At 40.5% G+C, this 20,144-nt stretch overlaps 1 protein-coding gene across 1 annotated transcript in view; it reads right to left on the bottom strand.

The window, feature by feature from the left end:
- PDE8A (phosphodiesterase 8A) overlaps positions 1-20,144 on the bottom strand; it is a 128,669-nt gene that overhangs the window by 20,058 nt on the left and 88,467 nt on the right. Inside the window, exons 2-12 of the mRNA XM_082488590.1 lie at positions 17,790-17,846; positions 15,188-15,378; positions 13,968-14,024; positions 11,572-11,629; positions 10,032-10,120; positions 9,721-9,799; positions 7,996-8,133; positions 2,589-2,677; positions 1,281-1,332; positions 1,138-1,180; positions 108-189 (exon numbers count right to left, since the gene is read on the bottom strand). Coding sequence (XP_082344716.1) covers positions 108-189; positions 1,138-1,180; positions 1,281-1,332; positions 2,589-2,677; positions 7,996-8,133; positions 9,721-9,799; positions 10,032-10,120; positions 11,572-11,629; positions 13,968-14,024; positions 15,188-15,378; positions 17,790-17,846 — 935 coding nt within the window. The remainder of the gene's footprint in view (positions 1-107; positions 190-1,137; positions 1,181-1,280; positions 1,333-2,588; positions 2,678-7,995; positions 8,134-9,720; positions 9,800-10,031; positions 10,121-11,571; positions 11,630-13,967; positions 14,025-15,187; positions 15,379-17,789; positions 17,847-20,144) is intronic.

Below are 20,144 nucleotides of genomic sequence, written 5' to 3'. Positions count from 1 at the left end.
TACATGTATATATACACATACATACTTACCTATATTTGTATGTGCATGTATGTATACACACAAAAATCTGAATATATCTAGAAATCAGAAAAATCTACTTATTTCACATACCATCGCTCCCTCGTGATGTTGTGGATCTGACATCTAGTGATCCTTTCCTCCTGTCTTTGTGTCTGCAAGTCTGAATATCTGTGGAGAAAATGATAGTGTATAATGACACTAAGTTGTGCCTAAAATGTATGTTAAAGGAACTGAAACTCAGAGAAAGCCTGGTAGTAGCTGAGTGACATTTACCACAATGCTTCAGCAGATGAGAGCCAATGAAAGGTCCTTTTTGAACTCTCAGCATTTACACTGTTGTGAACCCAGTCATGCTCCCTGGCAGAACATGCCTAACTGTTTTTGCAGAAGGGATCTAACAGTGTGGAGGGAAAAGTTCCTCTCTTGACACAGCGACACAATTGTAGTTGTGAATACAACTTGTGCCATACCCCTGAGTTCACTCAAGGAACAACTGCCACAAGGAACTGGTGGACCAAAGCAGACTACACGCTTGCAAACCAGGCGTTGTACCCTAGGTCCCTTATGGGCTCCAACAGACACAAACTGTGCTACCAAGGCTACAATTAACAAGTACGCGCAGCATGGATGCCACGGATGTCTTAACTGAGGTGCTGATACGTGGGATGAGGGTGAATGGTAGTGTTGGTCATCCTCATTTCCACCCACGTGCAAATACCCCACAATACAGTTAAAGGCAATGCAACCATACATGCCACTAGCTATAGACCAGCCACAGCAACATGACGACTACACGGCATCCTTCTTATTTCTAGTTTTGTCTCAGGGATCCACTACCTGCAAGTGAAGCGTGGCACTGTATCCAGCAATACCACAGTCCCAACTTGGGGCCCTATTACTGCATTTTCAAGGGTGGGTTGCTTTGTATCACTTCTAAAACAAATGAAGGAGGTAGAGAGGGCCTGTATTTATTTTCCTGCCTTTTGAGCTGATTCCCAGCTTATTGCTAGCTGAATAGTACTGTTCAGACCGTCCTGCGCAACTGTGGTTTTCAGTCAGATCACTAACGATGGGCTTTATTCTTGCCCCAGGTACAGAAGGAGAGATGTGTCATACCTGTCTGAGATTCAGCCTGAACACGTTCACATGTCTTCTCTGCCTACAAATCAGTATGAGAAATCCAGTTAGTCAGAACTTTCCCATTATTTTGTAATATTTAGGGCTCAAACTAAAGCAAGCATAGCACTATTTTCACTTACCTTATTGTTGTCATTGCACAGTCTACTAATTGACACATAGTGTCTAATCTTTCTGTAGGCAAAAAACAGCGTGTTAATTCCCATCCAAACCTCAGCTGTAATTCAGTGCTTATACACAAAATGGGTAAGAGCAACAAATTAATATAGGACAAATCCTGTTCTGGCAGTAAGGCTCAACTGGGAATGGAAAAACCCCTCAGTTCTGCACGTGATGGAGAATGCAAAATGGAAGCATCTTTTGCAAAGACCGTCTCCTCCTCCCTCTGCCCCACCCCCAGCTTCTTCTGGGCTACTGTAGGATGTTTCAGGCGTGATATAAATGCAAAACATGCAACAGTGCAGTCTGACAATCAAAACCTGCTATAGGATTTAGGGATAGAGCAATCAAACTGCAAACTACGCCCTTGATTACCAGGGAACATTCTAAGCCAGCGTCAAATGGACTTAGATTGTTCCATAAGTAGCAATGTATGTAATACACATTGGTCTTACAAGTTTGGCATCTTAAGCTGAAAATATGTTTTCACTCTGTTGATGGAGAGTAGAGAATATGAATTACTTCCAGGGATGAAATCAACCCAAACCACCTTTTTTAGGAAGTAACTGCATGAAGAAGCTGCATTCGGCCTTTCCTTCATAAAGACACACTTTTCTAAATAATTGTCTCAGCCAAGTCTGGAAGATAATGTGCCATGCTTTTAATTAATGTTTGTGTTGCCTTAGAGGGCTTTGAAACTACTACTGCATGCAATCTGGTCCACTTTTTTTCTTAATATAGTATAGAAGGACTCATCATAAATGTACCAATAACTAACATTTGTGTGCTCCAAATGCTCTATTTGGGGACAAATTAAAAGTTGCATAAAAATCAAGACATGCTCGAATTTTGACCAGGATCAAAGCATCACAGAAAGAGACTCGGCAAAGCCATGACTTGGCGATCATGGAGGGACATGGTAGAGGTGCACGACGGAACAGGACGTAGGTCCTGGTGGTGCCAACACAACGCACAGGAAAAGCAGAGGGTGCACTCACACTTCAGGGAGTGTTAGAAGAGTAAGAGTCACAAGTAAGCACATCTGGATCTTTGGCTCCTTTTGGGGAGAATTAGGAGAATTGCACTTTCCCTGCACACAGCACGTAAAATTGATTTTGCCACAAGGAATTAAATGCAGAGGCCTCAGGCTCCCTTCCTTGCATAAGTTTCCTTTATACTCAGTAACAGGATAATCCAATCTCTGCTTGAAGCTGAACTCTAAACTAAGCCTCGATTCAGACCTAAATCATGGCTTTAGCTTTCATACTTACCCTCCCTGTCCGACGACAGGTAGTATCTTCACATTTTGTTGTATGCTATCTCCATTTTTCTTTTTCGCATAGTACATTCCTTGCCATTCCTGAAAAAGGAATTCAAGTGTGAGGAAGCTCACATAAAACAGGAAGAGAAGCTGAAGCTTCATTGTAAACTGTCTTACAATACAAAACGAGTCAGGACTGGTTAAACTGTGCCTACCCTCAAGTTTCTCCCCTGTAACTAACCTGTCGGTCACTGTGTTGCTGCCAATGCACAGAGAACTTCCAGAGGGGCAGCCTGTCAGTGCCCTGACAGCAAGAGCCGAACCTCAGGTGCTGTGGGAATCAGAACCACATGTTCTCTTCCCAATCCTACACCAACGGTGCTGGGGGTCACCGAGCCGAGCTGGGAAAGACCTCCGCAACAGTGAGAGCTCGGACCAGCCCCTGCCTGGAGCGAGAGTCCCCCAGAAGCTCTAGGAGCGCCTGCAGGCTCTGAGAGTGGGGGGCACCCCTCTCCCTGCCCCAGGGTCAGCCCCCTACGCTGACCTGCCTGCCTTTCTCCCTGACTGCACTGGCTCCTCCCAGGACAGGAAGACTGGTGAGAAACCATTATGCTGACCTGTCCGCCTTCACTTCTGCACTGCACCGTCTCTCCCACAGAGTTGGGAAGTCCTATCGCTGGTTAACATTAAATATATCTGTGACTAAAAGTGCTTTGGTATTCTAGTACATTTGCTTTCCACACTGTCAGTTCAGTCTCAAAAAGAGGCAGAGATTTATCCTGGCTTTTTTAAAGCAAAAGAGAGCCTAGTAGAATCGCTACTGGATACTGCTTCCCATCTGCTGACCTCCCCCTCAAAGCATTCTGGTTTGAGGATCACATTTAAGTAGACAATTTTTGAAGTATCAGATTGTCACTGCCAGTATCATTGGTTTTTGATAAAATTCATAAACGGGAAAATAAAAGAGTGGAAAGGAATTTTTCATTTTGCAGTGAGAAATCTTTTTCTTTCTCTGGAAATGAGACGTTTCTTTCTAGTGCAGAGCCTCATTTTCTCTTTCAATGAGACTCAGGAAATGTCCCTTCTCCCTTGTTTAAGACACGCTTTTAAATGAGATACTGTTAAAACAATCACTTTTGTTATTTAGAGATTTAAAAACCAGAAAGCCCCACCATGGTCTCACACCCAGCCCCAAACCACCTCCCTGCAGCGGAGCCCCCACCCGCGCTGAGAAGCAGGAGAGCTCCCACGCTGACGCACACCGACATGGCTGAACGCGGCTCCAGCACACGCCGGGGCATCGGCCCCGTACCTGCTGCTCCCTCCCCATTCCCTCCCCATGCTGCTCCTGCTTCTCAAACTCAAAGACGTATACCACAACACTGACGGACCTCCCCACGTCTCCCCTTGCGTGCAGTGCCTGGACTAGAGTTGCCCCCTCACAGGGCTATTTAGGAAAACTCAGGGAAAGCAACATTTGGGAGCCCTGGGTCTCCCCCTTTCATTTCTGGCAGCAGCGCAGAGGCCTGTAACCTTCCAACAGAGCCGGCCCTTTGTAACCTGGCAGCTGACAAGATTTACAATCTTCCCTACACGTTTCCATCCTTAAAATTCTTGCTGGTGGTCTTTTTTAATAGATGCGTATTTTGAGCCGGGCTAAGTGATGATAAATAATTGCTTCCATATCGCACATTCACTTAATACAAACTACCTATGCCAACTGCTGTCTTTCAGTTGAGTTCAACAGACTTTAGACCAGATCTTACAAACCTATGTGAAAATACCTTCATGAGGCACATGACAGATATTTATGTATGTTAGACTGACAGATCTCGCAGTCAAGCAGGCCACAGCACAGGTACAGAAAGAACAGTTCTGCATTTATGTTGATGGAGCCAGCAAATAAAGACTCCAGCCCGCAGAGAGCTGCACGGTGACAGGCTGTGCAGAAAAAAATACGAAAGGCTTTTCCAAGGATCTGTCGGAGACAAGAACTGTGCATAACAAATTGGGAAGCGAGCATAATATCTTCTTCTGTGAGCCGCATGAGGAATACAAATGAAGGTAAAGCAAACATCACAAAATTCAATGCTGTTATAATTAAAAGTATGCATATCAATAGTTTCCTGACAACCAGGATGAAGCAGAGATGAGTAATCGATCTCTAACCCAGGTAATAAACCCGGAATGTGCACAAAGAAGTGAAGTCATGAGGTACAGACTGGATAATTCTCGCATTGAAAGTGCATCCTTTTCAAGACAGGTTATTCACTAATGTGTTCTTAGTCAACAGATCGATTTTTCAACTTGCGAATTTCTAAAACCTGTGAAACCGTGGCAGGAAATGTGTGAGGGAAAAGGTCAGCAGCATTCTGAGAAATAGGAGGTCCAAGCCAAACTCCTACTGGTAGGTAAGGTTCTCCCAGGGATGTCACTTAAACGTATTTTAAGAACACCATATGCTCTCTCACAGAGCCTCTGTCAGCAATCCAACAGAGAAGAGCTACTTCACAAGACGTGCTGGCAGTCAGGCTCTCCGTTATGTCTCCATTACGGCCGCACAAGTACAGGGATCAGTCACTGCTGCACGGCCTGGCGTGCTGGGATCGAATGCAGAGTACAAACCATACACAGTAAGAAAAACTGGTTTCAGCCTTTACAGAGTGAATCAACGCTGAGGTTTCAAACATCATGAAGGCAGCCATGGCATGCATCTGCCTGCTGAGCACCCACACGCACCCAGTAAGTAATCCCCCAATTCAGCCTTCCCTTTAGACTGGGGCTTCTTGCCTCGACAGCGAAGTTCAGCAAGCTACGTGTGGAAACAGAGCAATCCAAAATAAATACAAAACAATCTCACAGAAAGTAAGGCCGACTTAGGAAGGAATTGCCACAGACCTTTATCAGAGCTCGATGGCTCTCCCACCCCCTCTGCAAAGACAGCTGTCTTGCAAATAATTCCCAGGGAGGGAGAGGAATTGCACGTCCCGTCTGATTTATCAGTAGCTGTCCATCTCAGTTCAGAAAAAGCAAAACTAAGATACAGAGCTTTGTGTCAAACTGCAGAGATCAGAGGCAGCAAAGATTCTAGGCGGAATTGCACATTTCATCTTAATGGCTGTAATTTGAATCATGAAACAGAAGAATGAAGAAAGTACAACTTGTTTTTTAACTCCTCAAGTATGGATGGGTGAAAATGCCTTTCAATAACGCTGGCTTGCAAATTACAGCCAGCTGTAGTAACAAAAAATGAACTTCCAGATATTTTATTTTTTTTTTGCTAAGAGAAATAACATGCTGACCCAAGAATCCCTATGTAACATGCAATTAGCAATTTTTGTGTATAATGCCTATGAACTTTTGTTCGGATGTACTGAATTTGCTCACAGCGCTGTTTGTCAGCACAAGAGGGGAAATGCTGCAAGAGTTCATCTTGCTAAATTCTGTTTAAAGACTAGCGGTAGATTTTGTACCGCTTACAATTTTCTAAAGATCAGAAAACCTTCCTTTCTATTATTTTTGTTGTATAACCATGTTTGTTCAAACCAGAAAAGCCAAATCTGTTGACAGGAGAATATGGTAACAGACAGTTGGCTTTTTTGGGTGGTATGACCTACAGTAGCCAATATATAGCCTATTGTGATGGGAAGCAGTCTTTTAAATTCAGGATATAAAAAACTCACAAGTCTGCAAACAACATACAGAACATCTCAGAATGATCCAGACACAAGTTAGACACCTGTGAAAATGCTGTAACATCTTGACACAAATGATTTCAAACTAAAGCACCTCCAAAGGGCTGCAGCATTTCAAAGGTTGCTCTGCACAGTTAACCTCTACTCACGAATACTTCCTGTAAGAATTTTTTGCAATTCATTTTTCTATTAATATGTAAATATAAGGCTACATAGATTGCATTCTATAAAATGTTCCAAAGGAAATACAAAAAATATGTAAACAGAACATATCCACCTAAACCAGCTTAAGCTGTTCCAGACAGACAGGTTTAAATAAGTGGTATTTCATTAGCCGTCACGGTTGGAAGCCCTAGAGGCAGGAGTAAAATAAGTGCAAAGAAAGAGATGGATTGGGGTTAGATTTCTATCATTCATAGAGTAAAATATATTTCCATTATTAAAGACATTTTTATCAGCACACTAAAATATTAAAAATCTGATCACTTCATATCTCGAGAATTGATGTTGTAGATTTAAAGCCTGACACGTCTAATGGATCTGAATTATAACTTAATAAATACTCCCTCATAACATCAGTTCTGTATTACACATGTTTACTGAAATAATTTCAGTCAGGCAACAGGGGCGTGAAGCACCATAATCCAAGCTATTGTCTGTTGCTGGGATCTCTTCCAAAAGGCCAATACAAGCAGAAATGAGTGACCCATTCTTGTTGAAATGCACATGCAATCCGCACCCAGCTAGAGCGCAGCTTTTGTTGATGAACGCTTGTGTTGGTAGCCTGATTTACACAGTATGACTCATCACAACCTTGCATGGGTGCTTTTGCATCACTGCCTGGATACTCAGAGCGCCATGATTCATTCTAGCATCTCCCTGCTCCGTGTCAGTAACGTGGTGCTTCCCTGCAGACAGTCAGGATGACCCAACCAGCTATCCTGACTCAGGTCCAAGCACGGGCTGTGACGCAGCTACAACCACACCAATTCCCAAATCTCTTTGCGTTACCTCCATGACCTTCTGCCTATAAGGTACTACTGATGTTCAATGACATCAGAAGCATTTACACCTCATTGTCAAAATGCAAATGAAAGCTCCTAGATGGATCCTCACACTACTGCCACAACAGTCCCAAAGGACCATCGTGGAGCTACCAGGCAAACAGCAATGTCTCTCTGTAAGACCTCCCTTGAAGCCAGCTGCACTCCCTCATGCGCTTCCTTGGTGCAACACACATTTCTAATGGAAATCCATTAGACAGCTCCCATGTCATTAGAGAATAAGAGATATTGGCAGCTGACACTGCTGATGACTCGCAAATGTCTACTCCTGATATTTTTACATTCTAAACTTGCAAATCAACTTCTGCATTTCAGGCTGAAATGCTTCAACATGGTTCTTTTCTCATTTACTTCACACTGGATAACATGTGCATCCATCCTATTTCTCTTTGTCATTCCCATACCTTTTACTGCCTACAGCATATATTACAAAGAAATACACAAGTCACTTATTTTCATAAAACATGTACCTCTTCCAAGCAAGAAAAGAGAAATAACCCCTTAAAAATGAGCATTTTTTACTTCCTCTTCTTGTTTGAGTAAGAAAGCTGCAAATGCTATGTGTCTGTGAAGATGCAAGTTACATCATGCGTCATCCCTAGACAATAATAACTTTTTGTAGGCAGGAAATGATAAGCGATATAATGCCATTACTCACCTTTCCTATCTTTATGCAGGAATTAATAGTATCTAGGAAATCAGCTTTTTTTTCATTTATAGGCACTTCTGTTAATTCCTTTCCTATTAGTTCACCTATTTGATAGCCCATCACTGTTTCAAAAGCAGGATTGACGTACTGTTAAATAAAAACAAACAAAAAACCATTCAACAGAATACTTAAAGCACAACAGAATCCCCTTTTTTTCTGTTTGCTAAAGCTAGGGATCTCTTTCACAGCCTGAAATAGGTATCCGTATGTATTGCTCCTGAGAGAGATGCCTACACGTTTTAGTTTGTGAAGCCAAACAGGAATGTCCATGCTAGAAGAGTCGTGTAGAGTGTGCACATTTGGGTAAAGAGAGGGAAAGTATAGAAACAGCTGAGTATTACATATCCACAGAGTTTATACAGACAACATAAATTCCTGATAAACGAGCTCTGTCAGCTCTCAAACCTGTAAACCTCAAACCTACCTCAGTGTTCCTAAAAATCACAAATTAGATGGTGGGATACCGTAGGAATGTTTACCTTATCTATTGACAAATTCAACATATTATTGTGCGTAAGGGCCAACCATCACTATTGCCCTGTCCAGGCAAAGCCCAGCCACGCAGACTGGAACAAGTGGAATCTACTAAAGCAACTTTCTCTCCGAACTGAATGTTGCATTTTGCTGCAGCTCTGCGGCCCTTGCCCTACAAAACTGAAGACTGGTACCCGTAGCCCACACCTTCATGACCCTCTTGCTGAGTTACAGACACAGGTCCCATAATAACAGCACCTGAATGCCTCACAACTCGCGATCTTTCAATAGGAGAGAAATGAAAAGGGTGCCACTGGATGCCCTCTGCTCCTAAAGGTTCCCCCCAAAGGGCTCCCCTGCTGTGTGAGAACGCCCTGCCTGCTGCAGCTCCAGGACTCTTGCGCATGTCGGTTGTCTCATGTTCTGGGGCCCTCTGCAGAGGGACAAAATTTGGTCTGACAAAACATACTTAAAAAAACTTCAGGATGTGTTCTATTATTTTTGTAAAAGCAATGAAGAAGGCACCTCCTTCAATGAAATTGTCAAGATCTGGGTCAAGAGGGTACAATTTATATGCATGTTATACCTCCCAGAGGGTTAGACTCAAGCTCTTTACTGATAAAATCATTCCTCACAGCCTTCATAGCTAGGGATGGAACTAACTCCCTGCTAAAGATGATGTTTTTCAGGACTGCAAACCTAAGCACAATTTCTTTTCCCTTTCTTAAAGAAATTTTTAATTGAGGATTACATTCAAAAATAGGTGGCTCAGGAATCCCAATGCATCAAACAGTATCAGATTTATGAGAAAAAAAAAAAAAAAAAAGTGTACTACCTTTATTAGATTTACCTTTCAGAGCATCAAATTAACATACAATATTTTTGCAAAAGAATGCATACAAACCAGTGGCTGCATTCATTCATGATATAAAAGAATCATCACAAAAAAATAAAAACAAGAGAGTAAATCCTTATTCACTCAGAAACAAGAATCTCCCTTAAAACTGACTTGATTTAGGCACGAAATTTTAAATGGAGAAAATTCTACTCTACAGCTAAACTCACTCTAGTCATTTTGGAACCATTAAGTTATGTTAGATTCTTGTACTATAAGAAAGAGTAAATGTAATCATGGGTTAAATAAAATACAGTTAGTCCACAGAGCAATTTTCTGTACTTATAAAAATAACTGGAACAAACCTGTATTACATGGTCTTCACTTGTGATCTCAATGGCTTCTTGACTTTTCTCTAATGCTGTAAATAATGAATTGCATGCCCTGGAGACCAAAAAAAAAAAAAAAAGTATCTGATTAAAGTTAATCCATATAATTCTTATTGTATATAACAATAAGGTATTGCAACTTCATACTGAATAAAATTGTACTTTTAACATATTTTCTTCAGCTAACTGAAATTTTATAATTAACTGCAGTACAGTAAAATAAGTACTTTTTTAAGGATGTGGCTGAATCGGCATTGTTTTGTTGATAATTGTTTTGGTAAAATTACCTTAGTTTGAATTGTGCTCGCACCTCTCCAAATTCCAGCTGAATCAACTCATTGTAACAGGCCATTATATTAGAATTTTCCACATATCTCTGCAAATAAAAGGTTAGAAATATTTCATTAATGCACATTTCCATATTCAAGTGTATGAAGTTTTGTCTTCTTTGGCTTGATAAAGAACAAAAAAGTAGATATGCCAAATATGAACATGTTGTAACACAAACAACATGAGAAGATTATTTTTTAGGACTGGTAAAATTCTTCAGGTTACTGCATTTTGAAAAGGTGACAGATCCTCATGGCAATGAGGTTCAACGAACCTGTTTATTCTCTGTGACTGTCAGCGTGGTCAATATATAACATGAACTACTTTTAATGATGTTATATGCTTTGATGCTACTTATTTAAAAGAACACTGAAAAAATAAAGTTGTGTCTCAAATCATCAAAGTTTGAGATTAGTATGAGGTTCCAATTGGTAATACCCCAAATTGTATGCATAGAAGAAAGCAAAACTTCCCGACAAATATACCTACCATTGGATACAATTATTCATTTAGGGGCTTGTTTAGGAACGACCTCAGGATCTTTGATGATTTTTAAAAACATACCATGTTTACCAGGTATGAGCCTGAATGTTAAATCTTTGTGCATAGTAAACTGCCACAGGCACTGATAGTTTTGGGGGGAGGACTGATGATCAAAGGTAACCCACCACATCAGGGCTGCTAAGCAAAATTTTCTACGCTTTGCCATTAGTCCCATCTCCAAGGCTCTGATCCATAAATAATTCAGAACCTGTGTCGGATTACTTATGTGCCTGCTGGAACGACTCTGTACATATAAGTACAGTTTTTTTCAGGCTCTAGCATTTCCTGTATTAGGACTTTACTACAAATAAGCAAATAGGTGCAAATGGATTGTGATGGGATAGCAAAAAATCTGGTGAGCATGCAACCAAAGACTCTGAATCACACTGTAAACCGTGCACATTTTTGTTCCATTGTCAGCTTAATGCAATGAGGAATCCATTTAACTGACGCACTAATAAGCACCTTTCCTGCTTAATTGGAATAGTTGCCAAGGAACAGATTCAATGTAGTGCTTTTCAGGTGCCTTTAAACAATAGATAATAGCACTTGACAGTGTCTGAAGCCTGTTTACAGGTGAGAATTGGCATTTGATAGAAGAGACTTCCCACAGCACATTCTGTTGTTCATTGCAAGCTGCTCTCTGGCTCTGCTACAGTCACTAGTCAATTTTGTCAATGTCAACTTTTCAAGCAGAGCATCACGCACTTACTCTAAAATATATGTATAAAGTAGAAAAGTCCCAGCACCGCTTCTTGTATGCCTGAGAATGTCCACCTACTTAGTCAGCATTATTCTCATTCCACTGGTGTATGGTAGCTCGGAACGAACACGCATGAGCAGCATGAACAAGTTTTACAGGTTGGATTACTGACACAAACAGTCACTGGGTGGTTTCTTGCATGACAATTTTGGAATGTCAGAGCAACCTAGTAGAGCGTAAAACATACATACCCTCGTGAAGCCAGCAGAGATCAGGGGCAATATTGATGACTCTTCACGATCAGCATGCCTTTTAAAAAAGGATGATAAAGTTAGAGATTATTTTTGTAATCAACTGAGACCCAATCTCACAAGCCATTGACATGCCTGTATCCCAGATATACCTGTACCCCAGATCCTTATAGGATCTATGCATAAAACATACATTTTGCAGGTTTTATAAGCTTTCGCCTTTGGCATGGATAAGCCAAAAATGTTATTTTTTCTTTTTGCATGTAATGAGCTGCTTAAATCACACAAAAAAAAATCCCTAATGCTTCAAGAAAACCAGTTAATTAGTTAGATCGTTAGACTACTCCTTCTTTTTTTGGTACTGGATTCTTTGCTGTTTATGCTGTCCCTAGTCAAAGATGCACTTGAAAGTCTACATGGCTAAAGTTTTATGAAATGACTTGTTATCCTGTGTGTACCAAATCTTAGGTGGGCAACTCAGGATGCCCAAATGAGGATGGATTTTCTAGTGTTGCCTACCCCGTGCCTTCTGATAGGTGACTTGGGGATGACATAGTCCTAAAATGAGGTATCTGAATCATTTTGAAAAACTTGGCTATACTAACTGTTAAAAGACACTCCAACATATGTGAATGTATGGCTGGAATCTGGAAGAATGGCCGTTACGTTAAGTTTCTGTAAATGAGCAGATGGAAGCTGGTCAAGTTTAGCAAATGGCACAATAGCTTTTACTTATGTGTTAAATTTTGGATCTTATGGCACCTCTTGTTTTTGTTTTCTGTGCACTTATTTCTTATGCACGAAGAGAATGATGCCTACTACAGTACAAGGTTTGCCCAAGATTAAGCAGAGAGAAGGGCAGCTGTCAGAAAAATCTCCGCATTCCTCATGCCAGCCATCTGGAAATGCTGCCTCCCAGAAGCACAAAGAAAGAGGACAGGCATTCTGCAGGGAAAAAAACCCTGAAAAACAACAACCGAACTGCAGGAAAATGAAGGAGAAGACCCTACATATGTTATTGGCTAAAAGTCAGGCTTTTTCACAAATATGTTTCTTGCAGCAAGAAAGGAAATGTGTGAAAGTTCTCTGTCTGTGAAATCCTAAATGGCGACTCGAGAATGCTTGTGTTTAGCACATGGGAACTTGTCACAGTCAACTCAGTCCCCGTGGAAGGCAAACTCACTTCTGAAGTTTCCCGTAGCCAGGGATACTAGACACATCTGCAAAGTCTGAGAACTCAAGCTGCTGAGATATTGTCACCACACGGGGCTATTATCTTGTCCCAACACTCAATGTGAACATTTTGAAAAGATAAAAATGAATTGCAGGGAAACCCCCCTTTTGAGCAACTTTCTAATAGTGAGTCAGCAAGCCCAGCTTCCAAGCTGTCCTCACTTTTGAGGGGAACAGCCGGCCCACAGAACCACAGGTGTCTTTGTCGCTGATGTACATGAAGAAGCTGTTGAGTTACTGTTTGCTCTTCCACTCCTTTTTTTCTCTTTTCTTTTGTATTAGTTCAATGAGAGACAATTCTGAGTGTAGAAGCAGCCTACCATAGTCAGGAGACCTCCTGGCACAAAACCATCAAAGACGATTTTCACAATGGAATCCCTTGAAATATTTAATTAGGGTCTTTTGTTCACTAGAGATGTTGGCGGAAAAGAGGATTTTTAATGGGAAACTTCAACACCTCAGAATTGGTTTTCAGAATAAATGTTTTCTGAGAAATGGACGTTCCCAAAATTGTACTTTGAGGAAATTTTCTTCCATTTATTTCATTTCACATAAAACATATTGCATTTTCATTACTTTTACATTATTTTATGACATATAAGTAATGTTTTCAGAGGGAGGAGGAGGAAAAAAGTATATGCACTGCTTTACTGAGATATCATAATATAGTCTATTTTATTTTTAAATCTTCTATGGTCAGATGCTACTTTAAACTGATCAAATTCTTCCACGTCTTTTTTTGTAACTCAACAGATCTCCTGTTTGCTCTGAGATTAATCAGACTGAAACACAGATCAAGAAATGTTCAAAGTGTTATTTTTATTAACACCAGAATACAGATCTATGAGGCAGTTCCACAGTTCTGTACATGATGTGTCAGAAGTAATTTGAAACATACTCCTAAAGCCTCCAGTGATCAGGAAATGGGAACAAAACAAAACAAAACAAAACAATCCAAAGTGAGACCACTTTAGTAAAAACTAGAAATCAAAAATCCTGTCCCAGTCCTGTCGTCAAAGAAGGTGAAAACTCTATATGGTATAACACATTACCAGGAGCACAGTAAGAAGTTCTAATTCAAGTTTTTTAATGTAGTATTTGCTTTTCCAAAGCTAGGATTTACATTTTGTTCATCACCTGAAAGTAAAGATATGAGTATTTACCTTCGTACTACACCAATAATGACTGTATTTTCTGAGGGTTTCGTTGTTCTGATAGACCTTTAAATAAAAAGCAAGATCATTTAACTTTTTTTTTTTTAAGTTCACATTACAGAAAACATGACTTTACAGAATCTTCACACAATACTTTTCTTAAAATGTCTCTTTTAAAGGGTTTAACAACAAAACAAAGATAAAATCCTGAGCCTGCTGGACCACTAAGAAAAGAGAATAAATTTAGCAGTGCCTGAGACTCCATGAAAAAAAGACAGAGAGAATGTACATTAATCTAAACCTCAAATACTCTCAGTGGGGGAATAGCAAAAGTTCTCCACTCTGAAACGACTTGTTTGAAGGACTTGGCCTCACTCATTTAAGGAGCATTTTACTTTATCCTGGGGCAGAATGGTAAAAATGTAACAAGGGGAACAGCGCTGATATCTAGTCTTTTCCTGACAAAGATCTTATCTAGTTTCTCTCCTTCAGAGAGGAGAAGAGCCTTTGTCCCAGTGCCCTGGACCCACCACACTCGCCCAGGGTACATAACCTGACCCCGCCACCCCCACCCCACAGACTGTTGCTTGGTCTAGACACATTCCCAAGGGGTATTTCACTGGAAAGTCACTGGAGCAAGGCACCACCGCCTGTCACGTCTCTGTGGAGGGCCTCAGAAAGGCAAATCCTTTCCCCCTTTTTTCATACATTACAGCAGTTTGTGAAAGCGCTTTTGGAATCAGTTTGCAACTTTGCTCTTCATAACGGATTTTCAAATGTTGTAGGTATGGAAACGTGCACACCAAACATTGCCTATTTGCATCTGGAGTTACTCAACAGCAAGTGACATTTCAAAAAATTCAGAACACTAACGAAGTGAATGTATTCACTAAATTGCTTGGTGGCACACGCACTTTTTGCAGTTAATTTAATGTGCGAACAAGGAACCAGGTATTTGAAAAAACCCCAAACAGTTCACTAGGACAAGAAATTTGTACGCTGTGGCTCCAAGCCAGATCGAGCCTCGGACATCCTAGCACACAACTAGGAATGCTGCGGCTATCAGATGTAAAGCACTGAGACAATATTATTTGATGCTGCCAGTGGACATCTGTCCAAAAAACAACAGTGTTTGATAGATTTTATAAAAGGGTCATATAAAAGCAAAAAAACTTTGATGATGTGTTAACTATATAGTTAAGCATTAATTACACTGAAATGGTGCTTACCTGCATAATGCTTCTGCATCAAAGTATCTGGAATGTCTGTGGTCAATAATGATAATGTCATGGTGTTTATCAAGGAAACATTCTAGTGCAGACTCGGGTGTCCTGGCAATATTACATCGAAATCCAGCTTTCTCACATGCCCAACAGAACCCATTACTCTGGTTATCTTCTTTGGCAAACACTAAAAGTACCTGGGTTAAAGACAGACAGGGAATCACTACAAACAACTCTTACATATATAGGCGATTCTGTGACTTTTGCCTCTTCCTAACACGTTTTTAAAGCTACTTCCAAGGCTTAATCCATTGTTTTTAACAGAACTGCTTTCTACAGAGTTTTTATAATTGCCTGTATACAGAGGTGTTTCAAGTGGATAAAATAGTCTGCTAGAGCCATTTACATCCACACGGGACGAACAAGTTTGAGAAGTGACTCTCTCATCATTAGTGACAAAGAGAGCTTAGGCAATCAGCTGAGACTAGATGCCTACGTTTCAGAAAACGTATGTGAAACAACAGTGAGTCTCCTTTTCTTCACTGAAATTGTCTCACATACAACTGTTTTCTTGGGGTTTATTTTTCTTGCCAGGATCATATTCCAGGAAAAAAACATGCCACAGTTCACCTCATGTGAATTAATATTTAACAGTGCTTCAGTGGCATGATGAAAAACGTGCTCTCCTTTTCAACTCATTCTAGGTCCCTGAAGTACTGGATGAAGCCCACTCTGCGGGGTTTCTGGAATCTACAGACAGGCTGGTCAAGATGAACTCAAGCAAGACTGAAAGCATAAGCAGTACCTCTGTATATGGAGCACGTCCCCATGTGACTCCTATGCAAAGCTTGCCATGGGATTTACATCACAGAAGGAGATTACCGTGGTTGAAATCCAGAACTGGAAGTCAGATCTATGAGGCAGTATTTGCTCTGTCCTAACCTACTGCGTAATTGCCAATAACATTAACCTCACAGACCCTTTTTAAAATCAACACAATGCCTGCATACTCAAAGTAAGATAAGGCCCAATTCCTTCTAAAATGCATTTCAAATTTGAGGATTGAAGATAAACAAAGTCTGCTAAGGAAGACTCTCACTGATGTGATTGTGCTTTGTGTCAGGTTATTTTGTAGAAGAGAACTTCTTTTGCCTGAAAGAATACACAGAATGGCAGACTATAGATCTATGTTAGAGTTGATTTTGCGGATGACTCAGTATATGCAGCCTTTTAGGAAAGATGGATAACTAAACCAGCATTTGGTCTATTGTCCCAAGACACCAATCTTTCAGTAATTTAATCAAACCACACTTAGATATATGCTTTGGTCAGACAATAATGTGAAGCATGTGTAACTCGCACCACATCCCACTGCCATTTATCTTCTGGGTGATTTTAGGAATTCCAGTGCTGGTTACACTTTGGACCAGGTTGGTGGAATGTCTACCGGTAAATCTTGACATTTCCATGTAGTGCATATTTTTGTAAGAATGAAGGACTTTGTACTCATTTAGTTCAGATTACTTTTACAGCAAGCTGCAAAACTGTTTGCAAAAGCGTGTCATAGTTTGGGCTATATTTAGTGAAGTTAATTTATAACACTAGGTGGAAGAACGGTTTTCAGCAATAGCACAGAACGTCAGCAGATCTGAGTTGTATGATTGACTCTGGCACAACGGGATGTTGTCTAACTTCTCCTTCCCTCATACCTGCCAGCTATATTACCGGGATAAATTGGGAGAATTTTAGAGTGGGCCATGACTGGACAAAAGCAATACAGTTATTAATAACAACAAAGGAGGCAGAAATGTTTGAGGAATGTTTTTGACTTATATTTGGGGAACAGCTGGATGAGGCTGCCCGAAGAACTGATGATCGATGTTAATACTGTCTGTTCTGACAATAGCTTGGGAAGACGTTGAACTGCAGTTCTTGAAGACAGACGTTTTCAAATTATCAGGTCCAGATTACTTTCACGCTGGAGTTTTGTAATTACTGACTGAGGAACTCTTAGATTATTAATGGCTTAGCATGCCTTGGGATACAGGAGAATTTTCAGAGGAAGTTCAAAGGAGTCCTGTATCTGCAAACCTCATACCCATCCCAGGCAAAGTAAGGGGACAACTGACATATGACCTTTATTAATAAAGAGATAAATGAGGATGCATTAAGGCCAGTCAACAACAAATAACAAAAACCATACTTTGCCAAGCATACTTCAGATCTTTTGTGATGATACTGGAAGTTTGGTTGATGCTAGTAATAATGCTGGTGTAAGAGACCTTGACAGGACATTTGGCTTAGTATCATTTTGATGAGATTTTGACTAAGACTTGACTACCATTAAAATACAAAACAAGGGCACACTAAGTTGATTACAAGCTAACTGATAGCAGAAAGAACTACAGATAGCTGAGAGACATTTGGAGAAAAGAGTTAGGCAGGATTTTCAGGATATCACACAGAATGTCATGATAAAAATCTGCTAGATGCACATTATCACTTGACAAAAATGTTCTGCGAAGATCTCTATACCCCAAAAATTCCATTCATGAATTTTAAGCTAACTTCTGTGATGTTAAGACTTCAGTTTGAACGGTTGTATTACCTGAAGTTGATCTTGATGAAGTCTCATAGGGCCAAACTGCACATCTGTTACGGGTGCCTGGAAGAAATAAGAAGGAATCTTTTTAATACATATACACCTAGGGAAGAAGAAAAATTAGCTCTGTTAGAGAAGACATTTCTTATTTACCACTGTCTCACAGACATATTGCTATCATTATGAGGCTGCTTCTTCACGAGGGTCTTATTCTGCTTTTGTAAATTTATGTGCTAAGCTGCATTAACACAGTTAGAAATCAACAAGCTATTCTTCAAGTCATTTTTTTTTATTGTCATGTTAAACATAAAGTAATGGATTAGTCATGAAAGTTTGGTAGAGAGACTCTTATTTTTCTGTATCTTCTGTACCACTCCAGCTGTTCTGCAAAACACGGAAGTGTTTTAAAGTCAAAAAAAGCATTAAATGTCCAGGAGAAAGGCAAAATTACGTAACTCTGCTCTTAGAATTTCACATGTAACAGGTGCCCAAGAGTACTACAAAACCACACTAATTTCATTTCTCCAAGGGCTTTTTGCTGCATTCCCTCCTTCCCGCCCAGCCCCTCCAGGGAAGGTTTCAGAACTCAGATACTTCTACTTGACAATGCCTGTATTCAGCATGTAAATTTGCTTTGAAAAACCCTGCAAAAATGCTGTCACACGTCATGCTTTCTGCGTGCCCGCGATTCCCACATTAGATTGTGTTCAACAAACACGGGCAAACAGTTCAGCTTAGGATGCACGAACTGAGCTTCCTTCTCGTGTCGCACTTCAAGCCATGGAGGTCAATGACCAGAAGGGCTGTTTATCACAACTGATTCTCTTTGATACGATTAATCATTAATCATGCTTGAACATGAATGACTTCAATTGGCATGGGATGGACTTTCTAAAGCAGTTAAATACATAAGTACAGAGGGAGACTCTAACAGGATTGCACAGGTTAGGTTCTTTGGGAATTCCCACGTGGCAAGTATCCGCACTCTCATGTGCTTAAATATTTTTTCACCTCTTGTCTCAGAAATGAAAACTAAAAAACGGGAAACAGAGTTCAACGAATGGTCCTTAGAGTTACATAGACTTTTCAAAGGTAACTGGAGTAAAAAAGCAGAAGAAAATTATTTTTAGCAATGCAGTAAGCGAAAGGCATCTCTGGATTCGTATGTACAAAGAAAAGATCCGATAAGCACAAAGGTGGCATTTTTACACTGTTGTTTTTCAAAGTAAAACCACACTTGAAGATCAGATTTACTGCTTTGCAGCCTAAAATTTTTCCAATAAGTAATTTTAAAGAATCATCAGCACGTCCCACAGAACAGTCTTGTAGAATTACACGCTCCATTCTTTCTGTGACCTTACTGCTCCATTGCTCAGCCCTCAGAGTTTCTCATGTGCGATTTTATTTATTTATCAACTTGCAAATCATCACTGCAACACTAAATAAGCAGCAAGAGTCAAGGAAAAACGGCAACGTAGCCACTGCAAAAACAAGCCAAGAGCCAGTGTTTGCCTGTGTTATTTAAGAGGGCCTCTAAAAGCTGATGTTAAAATGACGTGGAGGGGTTTCAGATTTACTCTCAGTCATTCTGGCCAGATCAGCTTAGTTTAAATACTCTCCAGTCAATTTTTTCTAATTTTGAGACCAAAAATCTTTCTTCGGTTGGAAAAATCAAGCTGCTTTATTCTCCCTTGTGGCCCATCATCCAATTTATTCAAAATCTGCACTAGAAATAGCAAACACTTTTGCTGATGATGCACATAGCAGGAGGGAATCCAGCTTTTTGCACCGGTGTTACTGGTTTTGCAGCACTGGCAGTAGTAACTACTTGCCCTGAATCAGGAAGATGAGCAGAAATGCCCGAAGGACACAGAGGGAGCATATCTACCGAGCAAGAGATGCCTTTTTACAGCCGCTTCTCTGACCATAACCACACTTCAAATTAAATTTGGAAGCATTTATTTTGTACGCTCCAGCTGCCAGCGTAAAGCAGCAGGTGTTTCCAGTTTCACCAAGGGATGGGCCTGAGCTGTGAGGTTCAGCCCCAGAGCTGAACTTCACTGGCGTTGGGGCGAATGTAAAACCCCAGCTATCAGGTCAGCGTACCCCTGGTCCCAGTCCGAGGGGAATTTTAACACGTAAGATAAACCCGGTATTGCCAGTTATTGCTTTTCGGATGCTTCTTTCTTTTAAAAAGGTTGTGAATGAATAGTCATCAAAGTATTTAAAGGACTGAGCCTGAAAAACACTTTTCTGCCAGAAACCTGTGGCCATTTCTACACTAAAAATACCTGTCCGTGCACCATTTAAGCTTAAGTTACAAGGACTGCCCAAATGAGATAAACTGTCTTGTTACACGTT

This window comes from Vanellus vanellus (genome assembly GCF_965231255.1).
Source record: "Vanellus vanellus genome assembly, chromosome: 11".
Taxonomy (NCBI): Eukaryota; Metazoa; Chordata; class Aves; order Charadriiformes; family Charadriidae; genus Vanellus; species Vanellus vanellus.
Note: the sequence above shows the minus strand (reverse complement) of the source record. Positions and strands in the feature narration are given on the sequence as shown.